The sequence below is a fragment of the Chiloscyllium punctatum genome, chromosome 3 (assembly GCF_047496795.1).
Source record: "Chiloscyllium punctatum isolate Juve2018m chromosome 3, sChiPun1.3, whole genome shotgun sequence".
NCBI classification, from domain to species: Eukaryota; Metazoa; Chordata; class Chondrichthyes; order Orectolobiformes; family Hemiscylliidae; genus Chiloscyllium; species Chiloscyllium punctatum.
In genome coordinates this window covers 107,177,662-107,199,712 of record NC_092741.1, presented here as the reverse complement: position 1 = coordinate 107,199,712, position 22,051 = coordinate 107,177,662, and the positions used below count along the sequence as shown (strand labels likewise).

At 41.8% G+C, this 22,051-nt stretch overlaps 1 protein-coding gene across 5 annotated transcripts in view; it reads left to right on the top strand.

The window, feature by feature from the left end:
• LOC140463703 (uncharacterized) overlaps positions 1-22,051 on the top strand; it is a 438,200-nt gene that overhangs the window by 52,988 nt on the left and 363,161 nt on the right. For 4 of the 5 annotated variants that reach the window (XM_072558067.1, XM_072558062.1, XM_072558054.1 and 1 more), the window contains exons 5-8: positions 5,748-5,871; positions 8,352-8,627; positions 8,821-8,901; positions 11,078-11,176. In XM_072558067.1, the coding sequence (XP_072414168.1) occupies positions 5,748-5,871; positions 8,352-8,627; positions 8,821-8,901; positions 11,078-11,176 (580 nt within the window). The remainder of the gene's footprint in view (positions 1-5,747; positions 5,872-8,351; positions 8,628-8,820; positions 8,902-11,077; positions 11,177-22,051) is intronic. The other variant, XM_072558071.1, reaches the window with a different exon arrangement.

Here is a 22,051-nt window from a genome sequence, read left to right as displayed (position 1 = left end):
CCTTTCCATCCCTGTTCACCTTGGATTTTAATTCCCCGCTCCTCACATTTAAAAAAAAGGCCTCCCAATTGTTACCACCTAGTAGGGTCTGGCAGAGATGCCAGAGACCTAATAGAACTGGGAGCAGTGGGTTAACAATTGAAACACTTGGTAGAACTCAGGTGGAGTATTGTGTACAGTTGTGGGTGTCACATCAGAAGGAAGATGTGAATGCATGGGAGAGAATGCAGAAGCAGCTAACAAGGATGATTCCAGGAGTGAGAAACGTCAGTTACGGGAATAGATTGAAGAAATTGGGAGTGTTCTCCTTGGAGAGAAGCCTGAGAGGAGATTTCATTAAGATAAATAGAGTAGGTAAGAAGAAGCTGTTCTTACCCATAAAAAGAGCAAGAATGAGAGGGCATAGATTTCAAATGATGTGCAAAAGAAGCAAAGGTGATGTGAGGAAAAAAAAAATTTTCAAACAATGAGTAGTTAAGGTTTGGAATGCACTGCCTGAAAATGTGCCAGAATACTCAACATTGAGTTCTCCAATTTCAAATAACCTCCCTCCCCATCCCTGACTGCCATCCCAGCCCCTCCTCCTCTGCTCCCGGCCACCAACTAGATTCATTCCTCCCATTGACCAACCATGTCATACCCTCTACCTGTCTTCACCTATCCCTATCCCTACCTCACCACCCTGCCCTTTCCACCCCCTTTATCTGCAGCTCCCTTTACATCCAGCCCTAGTCCTGAAGAAGGGTTACACCTGAAACATTGACTTCTCCACCACCTGATGCTGCCTGGCTTGCTGTGTTCTTCCAGCCTCCTGCCTATCTGCTTTGGAAATGTGGTAAAGGCAGGTTCAATTGAGACATTCAAGAGGACATTGGATGATTATTTGGATGGAAATAGTGTGCAAGGGTCCTGAAAAGGCAGGAGATTGGTAGTAGGTAATGATGTTCATTTGAAGAGCAAGTGAACACAGAATAGGTTCAAGTATCCTCTTCTAGTGATGTAACAATTCTGTGATTATATGGACAGATATAGGCAAAGGGCTCTATGGTACTTTGGCTGTGTCCCTACCACTGAACTAGAAGCTCTGCATTCATATCCCATCTGCTCTAAAGGTATGTTACACCATACCTGATCAGGTTGATTTAAAAATGTCAATCCAATTAATTGGTGTTGTGGGTTTTTGTGATTAGTGGTTTGGAACAGAACTCTGACTGAGATATGTATATACCTGGAATCTATCTGAGCAACCCTTTAACCTCTAGTGTCAAACATCAATGACCTCATCTGAGCACTCTGTATAAAACACGAGGGAGACACTACACTTAGTGAGAAAGGTTAACTAAGAAAAAACTGTTTATTGTTTGTAACCTTTGGAGAAAACAAATCTCACATTAACTAACTAGTTCTTGCCTTCTCTAAGGATGAATCAATTCATTTTATGTATTAACATTTGACCATTTAGAGGAACTTGCCTTCTGGATCATTTCTGTGGGCAAGTGGTCAAATGATGGCACAATTTGATGAACCAAATTGGTAATCTTGTGCTTAAATCTTCTTTATGAAGTGCACCAGTCAGTACATTGTGTTTTCTAGCAGATAGGGATTCCGCATAGAAATTGTGGGTGGAATTTAATCGCAGATTATTGGGCAGGATGCAGAGACTGGGCTCTCTTAAATGTGGGAGCAGGGACCCATCAGATTTCATGTGGCAAGAAACCCTCCTGGGTGGCATAGTGGCTCAGTGGTTAGCACTGCTGCCTCACAATGCCAGAAACCCTGGTTCAATTCCACCTTCGATAGTCCATGTGGAGTTTGTACACTCTCCCCATGACTAGTTGGGTTTCCTGTGTGTACTCTTGTTTTCTTGAACAGTCCAAAGATGTACATGTTAAGTTGATTGGCCAAACTAAATTTTCCATAGTGACAAGAGATGTGCAAGCTATATGGATTAGCCAAGGGAAATGCAGGGTTACAGGGATAGAGTGGCAAGGGGGGCTCTGAGTGCAATGCTTTTTGGAGGATCGGTATGGGCCAAATGGCCTCCTTTCACACTGCAGTGAGCCTGTGATTCAGATGGAGGCAGGGATAAGCCAATGTGGGAAATTTGTCCACTTCCAGTGGGACCTCAATCAGACTCATTATTGAACAAATTGACCCCAATTATTCTTGAATCTATTGGCATTTAGCAGTGGCTCAGGATTTAAATGTCAATAGCGCAGCATTCTCTGCTTCTCAATGGCTGCCTAGCAATTGTTGATGGGTTTGCATGTGACTATGTAGTGATTCCTCTGTTGGATGCCAATTGCCCAAAGCTGCTTGATGCCAACTCATAAATACCGGACCAGCCAGCAATGTCCATATCCGTTCTTGCCTCCAACTCTCCTGCAACCCCTTCCCCTTTACCCAATCCAGCCTTTACTCATGAGAGTTGACGGGATCCAGCAATAGTCCCTGACACAGTCTGCCTCAGAATGCCAACAGCTGTGGCAGGCAGGATTTCCGCCTCTAAAATCCAGGGGACATTCTAATGTTGTTCAGTTAAGTGTATGACAGGCAGTTAACTTGGTTACATTTTCATCTTGAAACTCTTGCAGTGAACAGAAACTAAAGGAAGATGGAGGAGAGTCTTGTGAAACAAATGGCCATCACTTGGAAGAACAGTTAATGGCATTTATCATCCGATGGTTTAAGTTATGCCTCTTGGTAGTTGTAAATGAAAATGGCATTCAGTTCCCACAAGATGGGAAAGAAAAATAACTTGAATAATGGAAATGTATCTTTTTCTTGGCTCTCACTAATTTTAATATTTATGCACATTGTTTGGTATCTTCTCGAAAGAGAAGTAAGGTTATTAATACTGATGATGGAGCACAGAATTTGTTTAAATGCATTGATACAGCTGGATTCTCTCAAACTAACTACATAAAAACTGGATATTTTTCAAAAACATCATGTAGTATTTAAAAAAATATATTTTACTCAAATAAGTGAACTAAACTGGGAAACTCGGTTAGGTGCTGCATACCCCTGAACATACCAACTGCTCATAAAGCAGGCTGTTCCTTCGCTTCATGTTGATCCCATCCACACACAATTAGCCTGAACTTCTCACTGCTCAAAGTTTCTGAACCAAAATTCTAAATGCCTCACTCTGGAGTCTGGCAAGAGACTAGAAGAAAACAGCAAGCCAGGCAGCATCAGGAGGTGGAGAAGTTTCTGGTATAACCCTTCTTCAAGACTCGGGGTGGGTGTATTGGGAGCTGCAGATAAAGTGGGTGGCAGGGGTAGGGTGGTGAAGTGGAGGTAGGTGAAGACAGGTAGAGGGTACAACCTGGTTGGTCAGTGGAAGGACTGAATCTGGTTGGTGAGAGGGAACAGTAGAAGGAAGGGGGAGGGGCTGAGAAGGGAGTTAGGGGCTGAGAAGGGAGGTTATTTGAAGTTGGAGAACTCAATGTTGCCCAGGCGGAGGATGAGGTGTTGTTCCTCCAATTTGTAATTTAGTTTGTTGTGGCAATGGAGAAGGCCAAGGATGGTCATGTTGGAAAGGGAGTTGCAAGCGGAATAAAAATGGGTAGTGACTGCGAGGTCCAGTCAGCCCCTGCAGACCCGGCTGAAATGCTTGGTGAACCATTCCCTAAGTTTAGGTTTGGTCTCCCTGATGTAGAGAAGAAGACATATGGAGTGCCTGATGCAGTAAACTAGGTTGGAAGAGAGGCAGGTGAACTTCTGTCTCACCTAGAAGGACTGGTTGGTGCCCTGGATGGAGATGAGGGGGATGGTGTAGTGGCAGGCTTTGCAAGGCCTGCTGGTACATCACTCCTGAGTATGTCAGATTTGAGAGAGGATACTAGCAATGTCAGAATGTAGCAATGCATTGGGAACACACAGAGATAGCAGCTCTTCATATCTTGCACTTGTCATTGGAAAGATTATTTTCACTAGAAAATGTGATCTACATTTTCTCAGTTTCAGTTTTGTAGATGTTGCTTCTTGCTGTTGGCTGATAATCTTGTGGATCAATCACCTAATTGGATAGCTCATTTGAAGAGTCAGCCCAGGCACAATGGCCCAAGTGGCCCAAGTGCTATTTGATTTTACTCTATGATATTTCTTCCCATGACAAAATGCTTCATTTTTAATTTTTTGCATCATTTTAAAAAATACATTTTATTCATGGTTTTACAGGACATTACAAGTAGGAAAAGTGGGATGTAAAATTGTCGTCAGCAGTAACAAAAAGTGGATAGTTGACAATGAAATTGATAGCCCAGTAAGTCAATGTAATGTTCTTTGGAAGGTCATTGTATTATCGCTTTTGATACCAGTTATTTACAGAAAGTCATAAAAACTTGTAAGAATGTGGAACTATTTTTCCATGAGTAACCACTGTATGGTGTGTCCTATGGATGGTTAATCAGGAACAACTATTTACACACGGTCGCAATCCTTCTCTGACACCAAAGACTAACTCTATGGATTCCATTGGGGAGCACAGTAGGATAGTTTAGGCATGGGACTGCAACATCACCAGCTCAATTCTCTGGTCTACACTTTGTGCATGTTGTTCTAACTGTGACTGTGTAATTCTTTTTTTTTAAATTCAGTTTTCTGTCCAAAGGCAGATCTGAGGTACACAGCGTCACATTTTGGGCCAGACGGCAGATCCTGAATCGAACCCTAGCTGCAGTGGGCTTCAGACTCCATGATACTGACATTAATCTGATCCACGCCAGTTGTGCAAACCAACCAGCCCTGAAAGGAATCTAACTTGCTATGGCAACATACATTTAACCTGCACGTTTGAAGCCTGGAGCTTCTGGATAGTGTAGTTGAAGTTCCAATTTCCTTCCATCTCATGGCTAAGCAGAAATTTCTCCTTCTCTTACTGACTGCCATTATGTGTGTTGGAAGGATTTGCAGATTGCTAATCCACCTGTTTGGCCACATTAAGGATACTCCTTCCGTGACTGCCAATTTCCAGAGGAAAGAGCTTTGGGATGAAGCATTCTCGCTATGTTTCGTCCAGTGCTCATCTCCATGTGCTAGGAAGTAATTTCCAGAGCAGATGAGAATTTTCAAAGCCTTGAATGCAAACAACATTGAGGGCACACTCCCAAAAGCTCCTGTCCTTGATTAATTAAAATGCAAGCTTAATACAATCCGTACAGAAATTGTTTTGTGGGATATTTACACATTGCACTCCTAATTAACAGAATTCTAATCTGATATGCTATTGTTACATAGACCTGCCTTCATGACAGTCTTTGAGCCAGAAAATTTCCAGGATTCCAGGATTGAAATAAAAGCTGATAATCTGTCATTATCCATTCATTCATAAATTCTGCTTAAAGCACATCTATACATTTCTCTCTCTTTAAGCCACAAGCTAGTCATTCCTGAAAGATTGTTCGCATTGGCTTGTGATGAACAGAGCGAGAGAGTCATAGGAACAAGAAAAAGCCCCTTCAGTCCTTTGAGCCTTTTCCACTACAAAATTAGGTAATGGGCAATTTCTATCTTCCCTTGGATTTACCTGCCTTGGTTCTGCAGCCCATCAAGAATTTTCACCAACAAAAAAATCTTTAAATTCAATTTTGAGAACTTCATCAATGAATGCAGTCTGTTACAAATTGGTTTGGACATCCAATGAAGCAGTATCCTGCTGGCACTTTTTAGACACAAGTTCTTTCTATGAGCTTTCTATTTAATCCCTTAGTTGGAAACTGATTGTTTATGGTTCGTTCCAGGCAGATTTTTCCAAGAGGATTGCCAGCAAAATTTACTTTTGTCACGATATTTCGCCTGAAGAGAGCCACAAGGAAGGAACATTGGCACCTTTGGCAGATTACTGACCAATCTGGTGGTGTACAGGTAAACCTTGACTTATGTGTATAAGATCCTGAACAGTTTTGATAAGGTAGACATTGGAAGGATGTTTACTTTTGTGTCAGTCCAGAAATAAGGCTCACTCTTTAAAAATGAGGGGTCACAGAGATTAGGAGAGAGACTTTGAAGTTTCTGCCACTGAAGGTGATTAAGGAAGGATTATTGACTGAAATGGATAGATTCTTGATGGAAAAGGGATCAAAGATTATAGGAGGGTTGGTGGGAATGTGGAATTCAAAACTCAAACAAATTAGCCATTACCTTATTGAATGACAGAACAAGTTTGAGGGGCCAAATGGCCTACTTACACTCCTAATTTGTTCCATCAACCCTTCTCCAATAAACAAAACCCACAAATTTAGGAATCTGAACCAGAACCACAAATTGATGGATAGCCTAGGCGGTCATTGGTTTCCATGAAGGGAATAGGTAGGGTTAAGATTTCTACTTCAAACCCTCCTTCTCAGCACAGTTCAACTTGAGTGCTAGTGAGAGGTTGTTGGGTGATGCAGGATACAGTGGAGGTGGAGTGGGGTAGAAGAATGTTCAAACTGAATAGTACACCAAGAGACCAATAATGGCTTCTTCAGTCATGCAGATTCTGAGTATAAAAATGGTTGGGAAATGGCAAGGCCTATGGATTGCTAATGAATAGTAGTCAGAAAGAGTGAGCAAAGTTTAAGAAGAGGAAGCAGAGGTCAAGGAGTGAGAAGAGTCTTTCTCTGGCTATCTCATGCTCTCTCTAGGCTTTGGGGAGTCTGTCTGATGAGTGTCTCTCTTATTTTCTTCTAATTTCTTGAACTGTTTCACCTCTATGTTTTCATTCGCCAAGGTGCAATGTTTTAAGATGCCAATAGCTAACAGTTATATGAGCTTCAGAGGGAAGGAAATTTTGCAATTTTAATCCCTGCTTAAATCAATTTATTTTAACTCGGTGAATACTTGCAGTAGAATTTCTGACAGGGGAGTGTTTTACTGCAGTTTTCAGCATTCATCTGCTAATACTGTTATCTCTAATGGCAATCCTTGTGGGACCTGAGGACATAATCTCAGGATAAGGGATCACATATTTAATATGGAGATTAGGAGGAATTTCTTCCTTCAGTGGGGAGTAAGTCAGTTGAATTTTTTACTGCAAAGGGCTGTCAAGGCTGAGTAATTAGTTACATTCAAGGCTGATCTAGACAGGTTTCTAATCAGTGAGCAAATCAAGGGAAAAAGCACGAAAGTGAAATTGAGGATTATCAAATTACCTATGATTTTTTTAATAGAATCCCTACAGTGTGGAAACAGGCCCTTTGAAGAGTAACCCACCCAGACCCATTCCCCCTCCCTATTATCCTATGTGTCCCCCTGACTAATGCACCTAACCTACACATCCTTGAACACTATGGGCAATTTAGCATGGCCAATTCACCTAACCTGCACATCTTTGGTTTGTGGGAGGAAACCAGAGCACCCAGGGGAAACCCACGCAGACACAGGAAGAATGTGCAAACTCCACACAGACAGGCACCCCAGGCTGGAATCAAGCCGGTGTCCCTGGTACTGTGAAGCAGCAGTGCTAACCTCTGAGCCATTTCACTGAATGTTGGAACAGACTTGATGCATTGTATGGCCTACTTCTGCTCCTATGTCTTATCAGCATGCCATCCAATTGCGTGATTTTGCTCACAGTGAGTGTATATTGATGAATAACTCAAAACTCCCATGGACACTCAAGCAGTGTCCTGGGGATAAGAAGACCATCAAAAAAAATGTGAACCTTTTTTATATTGGAAAAAATTGTCAATGTTAAAAATAAAATGAGAAACAGTTGTTATATTCTGGGCCCCTGATTAAGCCGTACTTATTATATTATCATGGCTGTCTTCTCACCACACAGCTGGCCATTCTTTAATGTATAAAACTGTACAGGAATCGTCATCCGTCCTTGGAGGACACCACAAGTCCAATCCTGTCCATACTTGACAAGCCTTTAGTGAATAGTAAGATGTGGAAAGTATACAGTTATTGGAACAAGAGAGGTCATTCAATTCCATCAGCCACCTCCTCCATTCTAAATCATGGATGATCAGCACCTTAATGTAATTTTGCCACATTATCTCTATATACCTCAATGTCATAAGGAAGTATAAGGCATTACTGTATGTCCTCCTTCATTCACTGTCTTGAAAATCATTTATATCATTCTCATTGCCTATCTGAGCGATATCTGATCTAAAACAAAATTCAACCATTGAATCAACTGGAGCTCACACAGTAATATCAACACAACAGAAGTCAGGGAGCTTTTTCATAGACACGGATAGAATTAACCTCCATTCCAAACCTCCATCCCACCCAAGTTCCTCCCCAGTAAATTTCAACAATTGCCTTGAGTAATTTATCATAAGAGCTCACACAGGACAGGAGTTGATTATCACTATGTCCTCGGGTTAATCATACTGCTATTCTTCCTTTAGGTCTCTATCTCTATCAATGGGAGCAGAAAGCTGGTGGAATTCAGTGCCATTGGGAGTTCTGGAAATAGGTTGCATTTGACATTTAAGAAGCGGGAACTTGGTTCTCTGTTTGACCGTCACTGGCACAAGCTCTCAATCAATGTGCAATCTGGGTCAGTGTCCCTTTACAAAGACTGCAAGCTGGTTGACAGTCGACACAGTGAAGAGATAGGAAACATCGATATCTATGGGAAAACTACAATTGGAGTACGTGTTAGTGATGGGACACCTGTTGATGTAAGTAACTCCAAACCCACCAGAGGATTTCAATTTTTTTTAAATTAAGTTAAGTGATGTACCATTTTCTCTTATTTAGATGGGGGTCAAATGGCATTTAAAGGAAGAGTTCATAATGGTAATTAAATTGATTGGTTGAGGCAGGATGGGAAAGAAAAATCTACAATAATCTGTTTCTGACCTCTTTACATAGTTTGATCTTCAGCAAATAATGATTTACTGCAATCCTCAACTGATAGAACTAGAGACATGCTGTGGAATGTCAGGAGGCCAGGTAAGGTTTTCAGTTTTATTTTCCAAGCCAATGTTTTAAGGAGGAATTTACACCAAGCCTGCTCAGCTTACTGTATCATGAAAGGATTGCTGATTTAGAACATAGAACATAGAACATAGAACAATACAGCACAGAACAGGCCCTTCGGCCCACGATGTTGTGCCGAACTTCTAACCTAGATTAAGCACCCATCCATGTACCTATCCAAATGCCGCTTAAAGGTCGCCAATGATTCTGACAATGATTTGCATTTATTTGTCAGCCTGTGATGCAGATATTGATATGTGTAAGATGCAGATGGGTGGGAGCACCAGGATATCGAAATGCAAGTGAGATTTAAAGACATGAGGGCAACGTAGAAGCATAAAAACAAAGAAACATAGAAACCTAGAAAATAGGAGCACGAGCAGACCATTTAAGCCTTTGAGTCAGCTCTGCCATTCAATGTGATCATGGCTGATCATTCAACTCAATACCCCCTTCCTGCCTTTTCCCCATACCGTATGAACACTTAAGCCCTAAGAACTATATTTATTACTTTATTGAAAACATTCCATGTTTTGGCCACAAGTGCTTTCTGTGGCAGAGAATTCCACAGGCTCACTACTCTCTGAGTAAAGAAATTTCTTCTTTCCCCTACTCTAGATGGCCTACCCTGTATCTTTAGAGTACCACCCAGGTTCTGAAATCCCCCATCATTAGGAACATACTTCATGAGTTTACCCTGTTATAATTTTATAGGTTTTTATGAGATTCTCCCTCCGAAAGAAAGAATTGGCGATGTGGGAAACAAAAATGCAATGAACCAAATGTTAAATCTGAAGAGGGAGAGGACAAGAAATTAATTGAAAGTATTGGGCATCATATTTTAGGAAGGATATGAAGACAGTGCAGAGGGTACAGAAAAGATTCACCAGGATAATTTCAGGGATGAGAAACTTGAGTTACATAGATTGCAGAAGTTGGGACTGTTTCCTGGGAGATGAGAAGACTAAGAGGGGAATTATTAACGGATTTAAAATTGGGAAGGTGCTGGATAGTGTAGATAATGAAATACTATTCTCGTTCATGAAAGAATCAAATTTGTGGGAAAGAGGTGGAGCTGATGGAGAATGGTCCTGGCTGTGTCAACATTAGACACATTACTGTTCAGGTGGTCTGCCCTTTATGGGGCCCAACTCTTGGAAGTGAGCACATTTGGATTGTGTTAAAATCTGGCCTGTGGAATCACATTGAAAAGTTTGAGAGTAAAGGGAGCTAGTGAACCAGACCTGGTGTGAAATGCGCTGTCTTTTTGATTGGGATTATTGATAACATATCCACCACCATTATTTTTATTCTGTTTTCAAAGATGTTGAAGCAATTCCAGTGTCTCTACACTGCACAGATTGTGATGATTCAACAAGGCATCTAACCCCATCACCTCTCTCAAATGAATGAATAAAAAAAGTCTTTCAATCCTCTGCTAACTTGAACATTTCTTTGGGATTAATGCTATACTATTAAACTCCACTTTCAACATGGCCTTTATCATAAGAATATTTAAAAGGAATGCTAGTTCATGGATAAGAAAAACAATGGGAAATCATAAACCTGAGATGGGATGGATAATGTAGTGAGATTCTAGAGATGGTTTCTTTTCATACATCAACGATGCTAACTTCATAATGTACATTTATGTTACATTAATGAAGATGATAGCTCCATTAGGAAACCAGATTAGAAAAGAGTTCAGGATTAACGTGGGTATCAAGACTGCAGTTCAGATTCTCCGATCTATTCACCCCATTGGCTATGTTCCTCTCTGGGACTGGACAAAACAACAGTTGTTCTGAATGTATGGTAAAAATCATTTTTATCCTCAAAAACAACCCTTCCCTGAGAAGGGAGAGCAATGGTGCAGGTGGAGCCTGAGATAATGTTTCAAATCATATTTATTAATTAACATAATGTAGTGAAACCATTGGATGAACACATGCCTCTGACTATCGGCTGTGATAGTTTAAAAGCCTCGGTGTGATATTGTTGAAAGAGAGGTGTACTAGAGGACAAAATCACATTAGCAGGATTAATCTCAACTGATGGGAGTAAAAACATGCCAACAAATGCAGAGATTGTTCATGATATAACTGCTTATTGAGTTGATAAATGAAGCATAAAATCTTAACACTCGCAGTGCTCATCAGAAGATGGCTTCTCTGATGCTAAGGTGACATCAAACAATCTTCTCAGACAGACATCTCCTCAATCAAAACTGGAAACTGACAGTCAGAAGGTGAGACTGTGGGATTTTGGCTCTGGATCTAACCCTAACCCTGACCCTGTCCCCATCCCTATCTCTATCCCTAACCATGACTGCTTGGCAATGGTTGCAACGCAAGTTGCATTTCTTTCAGATATTAGCATTCCAAGAACTTTACTGGAAAGCTTGAGAGCAGAGCAGACCCACCAACTGATGAATAAAATGACCAACCTGGTGCATTGAGCTTGACAGAACAGTGGCTAGAACAGCAGTTTGTGGAGATGAGTGCAAGTCTAGCAGTGAAGTCCACATTCTATAATGGGTAATAACAAGCTGACCTCTACTATAAATGTTGACCTTTCACTTGATTTGTTTCAAGTTAAAGAAATCATAAACAAATCTCCAGTGGATTTTGAAATTCTATGGTGGTGTAATAAAAGGAATACTAATTCATCCAGGATTTGTTTTTGGAGCCAAAGTATGGGAAAGGATTTATCAAAATCCAAGAGTCTGTTATAAAAGATTTAATAGCAGTGCACTCGACAAACAGTGACAGGACCAGACAGAGTCAGCACGCATTTATGAAGGGGGAATCATGCTTGTCAAATCTAGAAGTCTTCAAGAATGTAACCTATAAAGGGGGAGCCCGTGGATTGCATAACACTTTAATCAAGTTTCACATAAGAGATTAATATGTGGCATTATAGTGTAATCAGATGGATAGGGAACAAATGGGTGGGCAGGAAACAAAGTGTAGGAAGAAATGGGTAATTTCCAAGTGGCAGCTGGTGACTAGTGGGGTACCACAGAGACCAGTGCTTGGACTCCAGCTATTCACAACTTATATTAGCGATATAGATAAGTGAACTAAATGCAAAATCTTCATGTTTTCAGATGACACAAAACTGGACAGGAGGATGAACTGTGAAGAAGTTGCAGAGATGTTTCAATGTTGTTTTTCATGAGATTAGATTCTCTACAGTGTGGAAACAGGTCACTTGGCCCAACAAGTCGACACTGACCCTCTAAAGAATAACCCACCCAGACCCATTCCCATCTGCTTACCCCTGACTAATGCACCTAACACTATGGGCAATTTAGCATGGCCAATTTACCTGACCTGCACATCTTTGGATTGTGGGAGGAAACCCACAGGGAGAACATGCAAACTCCATACAGACTCACCTGGGTCCCTGGCACTGTGAGGCAGCAGTGCTAACCACTGAGCTATTGTGCTGCCCTGCAAGTTGAGTGAGTGAGCAAATGCATGGCAGAGGCAGCATAACATAGTTAAGTGTGAAGTTATTTACTTTGGTATCAAAAAAAAGAAATATTATCTGATTGGCAAAACATTAGGAAAGGAGGAGGTGCAACAAGAGCTGCTTGTCCTTGTACATAGTTGCTGAAAGTAAGTATGAAGGTTCAGCAGGTGGTGAAGAAGGCAAATGGCATGTTGGTCTTTGTAGCAAGAAGATTTGAATACAAGAGCAGGGATATTTTGCTTCAATTATATCGGACCTTTTTAAGACCACACCTGGAGTGTTATATGCAGTTTTTCTCTCCTCATCTGAAGAAGGATAATCTGGCTATGGAGGGAGTTTACCAGATTGATGCCTGGGATGACAGGAGTGGTTTATGAAGACAGACTGGATCAGTTAGGACCCCATCACTGGAGTTTAGCAGAATAAAGGATCTTGTAGAAATCGATAAAATTCTATTTGACAAGGTAAATGCAGGAAGGATGTTCTTGGTGACCAGGGATTCAAGAATCGGGGTTACAGTCTGAAGAAAATGGGTAGGCTATTTACAGCTGAGATGAAGAGAAATTGCTTCACCCAGAGAGTAGTGAGGCAGTGGAATTTGTGGTCACAGAAAACAGTTGAAGTCAAAACTTTGAATGTTTTCAAGAAGGATTTAGATATAGTTGTTGGGTCTAAAGGAATCAAAGTGTTTGCAGAGATAACAGAAACAAGCTACTGAATTGCATGACCAGCCATGATCATATTGAATGCCTAAGCAGGCTCAAAGGGCCAACTGGCTTACTGCTGCTCCTATTTTGTAAGTTTTTATATGGCTGTAGATGCTAAATAGGCCCATTCTCACATTTGTATTCCTGCTGGAAGTGAGGTTTTCAATATAAATGCGATCCAGAAGAGAATATTTTGTTGCTTTTATGACACAAGAAGTCCCAGTACCTATTCTTGGATCCTGAGATTAGTTCCATGGTGATTACAAAATGAGAACATAGAATAATGATGTTAACATCAGAGGTATGTATTATGATGTTTTTTTTTTATACATTCATGGAATGTGGGCACCACTGACTGGGTCAGCATTTAAATGGGTATATGAACAGGAAGGGTTTGGAGGGATATGGGCTGGGTGTTGGCAGGTGGGACTAGATTGGGTTAGGATATCTGGTTGGCACGGATGAGTTGGACCAAAGGGTCTGTTTTCGTGCTGTACATCTTTATGACTTTGACTCTATGTCCCATCCTTAATTGCCCAAACAGCAGTTAAGAGTCAACTGCATTGCTATGGACCTGGAATCACATGTTGACCAGACTGGGTAAATACTGCAGATTTCCTTTCCCAAAAGGGCATTCGTGAACCAAATGTGTTTTTCTTTACAACAATTGACATAGACTAATGTTTAATTCAAGATTCCTTGTCAAATTAATGAATTCAAATTTCACTATCTGCCATAATTCAAAATATTAGCTTGAAGTTCTTGAATTATTAGCCCATTGTGCCACCATCTCCCCCGATGTAATATTGGGGTCACAAAATTAGGTAAAACAGACTGGAAAGCAACAGACTTCTTGCAGAAAGTCTTGGGGACTTCAGCACTTTTTATTTTGGAAGTCTAAATAGAGTTGAACTCCAAACAGGCAATCAAACGGACAGGATTGGACAGAATCTAATCTTGTTGAGCATGCTTACAGCCAAACTATAACAAGTTTTGCTTTGTATTGCATGTGACATGGCTGTTCAGCAGCAGTGGATCATGGACAATAAGAAGATAGTCTTTGATGAGAAGTGAGATGATTATTGTGTCTGTGTTTTGTCAATATGTTCAGAAAAGTGCAAATCTAATCATTACCACTTCAAGGTTAACAAGGAACAAACTGTCGATATACTCTCCTTCTTTATTGTCACAAATACTGAATACTGACCAAAATAAGCAGAGATACATGTTCTTTTACTATTTGTAGTTGGATGGTAAGTTACATAACAGTCATTATGAAGTGAAGATCACTTCCTTTCATTGGTACAGTTAAGTAGATAAGCCTAAGAAGTGGGGAATACTTGGAGGAGAGAATTTAACTCTTCATCTCTTCCATGTCAGACTGGGTGTTAACTCCAGAATAACAATACACAATTTAGCAACAGCACAAAGAGCACAGGAAGCTGACTCCACATGGGATCATGCACCACTGTCCTGCTCCTCCACTATCCGGACGGATTGGAAATCCACATTTACCTTTGGTAGAGCTCCCTCAGTGTCAATGCAGACTCTCAGGGTGGTGTTTGTTTAATAGGTCCAGTGAAGCATAGCCAGTGTGACAGTGAAGAGAGGTGCGGTGGTGAGTAGAGGACTTAATTACAGTTTCCCAGTTTTGGGTGGAGATTACGAGATAAAGTGGTGTGCCGACACTGGATCGACAAACACACCACCGATAGACAGGAATCTATTTACCACTGATTTGCAAACAGCTTACACTTATTAATTGGGAAATACTGCAACTTCCAAACTACCTTCAAGACTGCCAGTGATTCACGGGCAGCTCACGTCCATCGTTCCAGACACCTGGAGAAGTGGTGAATGGCAGATAAGGTTGTTCAATGTTTGGAGCTGAATAGCACAAGGGAGAAGACTAGTAGTTGCTGTATCAACTCTCATTGCTTTTTCAGAAAGTACAGATCCAATCAGAATCATTTGCAATATAAATTGCAATAAATTTGCAATTGAAATTTGCAATTTCCTCCTCTCCTTCTAGACCCTGAGGAAATAATCTTTAATCTGTGCCACCCTGAATGTAGAAAGAGATTTTGGTTCTCAGTCAAAATGTCTCATAATTTTAAGCAAATCTGTTAAATCTTTCTTTAACTTCCCCTGTTCGAAGGGGAACAATCCCATCATTTCCAATCCCCCAATCCTTCTGCTATGCTTTGTGCCCTCTTCAAGATCTTGACATTCTGCCTAGAATCTACTTAAACCCGAGCTATACATTATTCATTGGCCTTAGGTTGGAGAGTGAAATTTAAACAGTAATTACTTAAGTGCTGACTCTTTATCCTTCTGTGTGTCCATCTTCATACTTTCCTTTTTAATTTTTTTTTGTTGATCTTGGAGCTGTGATGACAGACACCAGCAGATGGTTAGCTCCTGCTAACACACCATGTAATGAGACTGGTATTAATTTCAGGACTTACATTAATCACAGTTACAGAACTTTTATGTTATGTCGTTAGATCAATTAAATGAATTCTATGCCATAACCCGATAACCTCATAAGTCAGACAGTGGCAACGTCAAAGCAAATCGAACTGGAGAGAGATACATTGCACGGTCGAGTAATTTGGATAATGTAATCCCAAAAATGGAAATTAACTTGAATAATGAAGCTCACAAGATCCCTGAGAGCTGAATAAAACTATTGAAGTGTTCAGTAACAGTTATTTTCTGAACTCATGGTTATTAAACAAACTTTTCTCCTTTGCCTCGAGCTTGTCTTTCTGATGGCTGTCACAGTATATTCACCCTGTGATGTCAGCGCCTTCCACAAACATGCAGGTTGATGCTATCCACTATGACTGCTATGAGAACAGGTGATCTGGCCTAGGAGGTAACACTAAATTTGGAGGAATTTTAAACTATGAGGAAGAGAGTGTGGAACTCCAAAAGGACATTGACAATTTGGTGGAGTGGGTGGCTAGCTGGAAAATAAGATTCAATGTGGAGAAGTTGAGGTGATGCACTTTGACAGGAAGAATATTAAAAAATAATTTTAAATGAGGGGTGCAATTCTAAAGGGATTACAGGAACAGAGGGACCTGGGAGTATATGCACACAAATCATTGAAGGTGGCAGGACAGCAGAGCAGATAATAAAACATGCACTGTGCTCAGATTTATTAATAGGGGCATAGATTACGAGAGCAAGGAGGTGATGTAGAACTTACACGAGACACTTGTTAGACCTCAAACCATAAAACAAACAAACTGAAGATGTTGAAATCTGAAACAAAAACAAATTGCTGGAGAAACTCATCAGGTTTGACAACATATGTGGAGAAACAGAGTTAATGTTTTGAGTCCAGTGATTTTTTTCAAAACTGGTAGCATCTAGGGAAAAGTAGTGTTCACATTGGTGACAGAAGAGGAACCGAGGTGGTGGGGATGTTGGGCCTGGGGAAAGAATAAGCAGAGAGGTGGAGATGGAATTCAGAGAGAGAGAAAGGAAAAACGTTAGGCCGACAAAAGGATTGTTGATAGTTAACCAAGCAAGAAGAGAAGCTGGATAGATAATGGTCATGATAAATGGATTAAAATGGGTTGGCTGTGCTGAAAGCAATCCATGTCATTCCAGGAGCTGTGGTATGGAGTGGGTAAAAGGCATAGAAGGAGCTGATCAGGCTATAAGATTATTTAAGTCAATATGTAGTCCTGAATGCTGTCAGGTTCATCAGCAGAACCTGAGATGTTGTTCCCCAGCTTACACTAAGCTTGTTGGAGAAAGCACAGGATAGAAATGTTGATCAGCAAATATGGTGGTATTTGGTAGTGACAGGCAATTGGAAAGTCGGGGTCTTTTTTGTAGACAGAATATAAGTGTTCTGCAAAGCAGTTACCCAGTCGGTTTTTTTTGTCTCCTAAATGTAGAGGAAACTACATTTTGAGCGTATACAGTAGACTAGATTGATTGAAGTCTAGACAAAATGTTACTTCACCTGCAAGGTGAGTCGGAAGCCTTACAAAGTGAGAATAGAGGAGGTGTTGCAAAATCTATAATTGCATGGGAAGATGCCATGGGGCTGTGGGGCAAGTGTTGGGAGTGGAGTAGGAGTGGATCAGAATATCCCAAGGGGAAAATTGTCCCTAAAAAATGCTGACCGGGGAGGGGAGCAGAGTATTTGTCTGGTGGTAACATTCTCCTGAAGGTGGTGGAAATGGCGGCTGATGATCTTTTGGATGCAGGTGCGATGGAAAGTAAGGACAGGGAATCCTCTTGGTGTTGTGGGAAGGAAGAGAAAGGGTGAGAGCAGAAGTCTGGGAAATGGGTTGAATATGGCTAAAGGCTCTGTCAATCATGATAGTAAGGAATCCTCAGTTAAGCAAAAAGTGGACATTTCTGAGGCACCCTATGAGAGGTAGCATCATCAGGACTGATGCAACAGAGATGGAGAAATAGGGAATAGGATGGAAGCAGTGTGTTAGGATGTATAATGGCAGGGAAGGAATGTCTGGATTCTCTTAGAAGCAACAGGTGTAACACTACATATGACAATACCAATTAAAACATATGTTCCTGCGAGTCACAAGTCTAATGGCCAGTTATTGATGTGAGGTCTCTGGGGTAGGATGTGGGAAACCTTTTGTGAGATGCTTGACTCAGAGAGGTCAATTAAGTATTACAGAAACTTCTTGAAAAAAATAGACTGAGGAATGGTATAATAATTCAAATTAATTAGCATTTGTTAAGAATTTAATGATAAGGACTAAACAACATTTGGTTAATTATGAGAAGAGATTAATTTGATTTGAGATACCATATTTTGATCTCTAAACCTTTCTGTCATTTTCATGATTCTCAATGAAGACTATTTTTTACATATGATTTACACTATTTTTGGCTAGGGCAGGTGAGGTCGAGGAGAAAATATTGTTGGATGTGTTATGTTGGTGCTTCCTTTGCAACCAGGAATTATATACCAGGTAGACAAATGGCAAATCTGAAGAGGTACACATGATTTAGGATGTTCACACCTCCACAGCCTATTTCAGATTGAACTCAAGCTCCATCCCTTCAGGTCCCCTGACCAACTCTCTTAAAGGGGCAGCACCCCAGAACATATTGATTCAGCAAAAAAGCTTATCTACGCAACTCTTAACCCAGTTAAAAGTTTTCTAAGTGATCCACAGAAGCTGTCTGTAGTGCGACTCAGACTCAGCAGAGAGATTCTTGTCAAGCTTTGCAAAGTGTTTGTATTTTATTTGACAGGGTTCTTAATGACACCAATTATCTTGCTCGCTTGAGCTTCACACATTGAGTCTGTGTGTGTGTATGTGTGATGGAAAATCAGCCCTGCACCCAATTTGTAAATTTATATGTATCTATATCATCAAATCTATCATATTCAGCTCTTGATTCTACATTTGGCAGGCCTACACTACTGCCCTAAAAAAAGTTCTTTATTTCTGCTAAACCTTCCCTTAAGTTATGACTGCCACTTCGGTAAAGTTGTACTCTTGGAAGTTGATCCCACATGTAATTGAGTCCAGCCTGCAGCCTGAGTATCTTATTTAAATCAATGCTGGGGGCAGAGGAAAATAATTGACTTTACATTATGGCAGTTGTACTGGTTTCTACTGCAGATTTGCTTGAAGTACCTCAATACCAGAGAATTCTGACAGTCACACGAACATTCTCCCCTTGACGGTTGCATGGAGAGCAAAGTGCAATGACAAGTGACTCGCTCTTTGTCCCTTTCTGATAGTGTGTGGAGGTGAAAAGTGGAGGAGGGGGTGACGACAGTAATGTTAATTTCACAGCAGTGAGTCAGTGACATAAAGTTAATGTCTCAGATTCTGCCGATGTTCACGTAAACTGGTGTTGTATAATGTTCCTTGTTTCATATTGTGATTGTTCCAAAAACATTATTTACCTTATCAAAGACCTCTCTCTCTCTCTCTCTCGCGCCTATCAACCTCTAATCTCACAACATGAGCACCATGCCCCCTGCCGAGCCCTGCTTTTGTTCACACTATTTAGCATTTCTGATATGTTGTATAAACTGGCCTGACTTTGTCCAAACCTAAATTTTTAGCAATGTAATTCTTCACCAACTGGTTCATCTACTGACTGAGCTGATCAAGGACACTGTTGCTGGACTTGCTTGGTGGCAGGTGGTGAGTGAACTAATAAGAGGGAAAACCATACTTGCCTGCTGCAGATGCATCTGTCCATCACAGTATAAGTAAGAGTGCAGTCACATGATCCATTTTTACATTGAGGATATCTTCCTTCTGGTTGTGGGGTAACATCACAATGCCAAATGGAACAGACTTTGAACTGGCAACTATCTAGCAACTCACGACTGGCATTCACAGGCTGTGAGCAGCAATAGAATTATTCTCCAGCACAATCTGTAAACTCATGGCTTGGCATATCCCCCATTCTGATATTACCAACACATCAAGGGATCTGCCCTGGTTCAATTTAGAATTCAGGTGGGCATGCTAGGACACCTAAAAATGAGGTGCCAACCTGCTGAAACTTCAAGCCAGGACTACTTGCATGCCAAACAATAGGAAAGGTCTGTGTTGGAAAGAGCTGGGCAATCTCATAACCAATGGATCAGATTTGAGTTCTGCAGTCCTGCCATATCTAGTTGTGAATTTTGTGGACAATTTAGCAATGACCTAGATGCTCCACAAACACCCCCCTTCTAAGTGACGGTGGTGCTTCACACATCAGTGCAAAATACAAGGCTAAAGCATTTACAACAATCTTCTGCTGGAAGTGCCAAGTGGATGATCCATCTTAGTCTCCTCCAGAATTCCCCAGCATCCCAGATGTCAGGCTTCAGCTGATTTTTATTCACTCCAGTTGATATCAAGAATTGGTTGAGGGCACTAGATACTGCAAAGTTAATGGCCCACTGACATATCGGCAATAGTACTGAAGACTTATGTTCCAGAATTGCTGCTTGCATAGCCAAGCTGGTTGAATGCAATTATAAATCTGGCATCTGTTCAACAAAATGGAAAATTTCACAGGTATGTCCTGTGCACAGAAAGCAGGTGCACCCACAAAGGGACCCCACCACCAAAGATACATTTCCCTCCTCACCCCTATCTGCTTTCCATAAAGACCGTTCCCTCCACAACTCCCCCATCAAGTCCAACCCCTGCCCACCCCCACCAACCCAGCATCTTCCCATTACACTGCAGGAGTTGCATAATCTGTGCCCCCTCACCTCCATCCAAGGCCCCAAAAGAGCCCAGCCTCAGCCCGCTCCCATTTATCTCATCACCCTTTGGCTCACTGCGCATGGATTTGGGGGAAGATAGCTGAGAGTGCAATAGGTGGATGGAGGTAGGGGTAAAGGTGATGGGTTGGAGGGGAGGGTGGAGCAGATAGGTGGGAAGGAAGATTGACAGGTTAAACAGGTCATGGGGAAGGTGCTGAGCTGGAAGGTTGGAACTGAGGTGAGGTGAGGGGAGGGGGCATGAGGAAACTGGTGAAATCCACATTGATGCCATGGGGTTGTGAGGCAGAAGATGAAGCGCTCTTTCTCCAGGCGTCGGGTGGTGAAGGAGTGGCGATGGAGGAGGCCCAGGACCTGCATGTCCTCAACAAAGTGGGACCGGGAGTTGAAGTGTTTGGCCACAGGTGCGGGTATCCCAGAGACGTTCTCTGAAGCGATCTGCGAGAAGGCGCCCGGTCTCCCCAATGTAGAGGAGACCACGTTGGGAGCAACGAATACGGTAAATCACATGTGTGTAAGTGCAGGTGAAATGTTGATGGATGTGGAATGCTCCTTTAGGGCCTTGGATGGAGGGGAGGGGGTGAGCAGTGTGGGCGCAGGTTTTGCAATTCCTGCAGTGGCAGGAGGGGAGGGTGGATTGTTGGGGAGCGTGGACCTGACCAGGTAGTCGTGGAGGGAACGGTCTTTGCAGAAAGTGGATAGGGACTCCTCCATTGCCACTCCCTCACAACCCAATGCCTGGAGGAAGAATGTCTCATCTTCTACCTTGGGACCCTTCAACCCCATGGCATCAATGTGGACTTCACCAGTTTCCTCATTTCCCCTCCCCCCACCTTACCCCAATTCCAACCCTCCAGCTCAGCACTGTCCTCATGACCTGTCTCGTCTGTCAATCTTCCTTACCCCCACCTGCTCCATCCTCGTCTCCGACCTATCACTATTACCCCCACCTCCATCTACCCATTGCACTCTCAGCTACCTTCTCCCCAGCTCCACCCCCCTCCCATTTATTTTTCCACCCCCGAGGCTCCCAGCTTCATTCCTGACGAAGGCCTTTGCACGAATCATCGGTTTTCCTGCTCCTTGGATGTTGTCTGACCTGCTGTGCTTTTAAAGCACCACTCTGATCTTGATGGAATGTGTTATCAACCGAGCTAACAGGCAGCACCTGCTCAGTGATGCCCACTTTATGTTCCGCCAGGGCCACTCAGCTCTTGACCTCATTATAGCTTTGGTTCAAACACAGACAAAAGAGTGAAATCCAGAAGTGAGGTGTGAGTGACTGTCTTTAGGATCAAGACCTTATTTGACCAATGGAGACATGAAGGAGCATTGGAAAAGTTTTTGGAGCCATACTTGTTGCAATGTTGGAGGTCAATTGTATCAGCTTCAGGACTTCTACACAGGAGTTCATCATGGTGGTGTCCTCTGCTCAGCCAACTTCAGTGCTTCATCAATGACCTACTCCCCCCCACCACCCCCCACCCCCACCCCCCATCATAGGGTCTCATGTGGGGATGTTCATAGATAACAACGTTCACCTGTATTTGCAACTTCGTAGATATTAATGCTGTCAATGTTCAAATGCAGAAAGAACTGGACAATATCCAGGTTTGAGCTGAAAAGTAGCAGAAACTTAACTGGAATTGCCATACAAATAAAATGGCTATATGAGCAAGTCCAATGCTAGGAA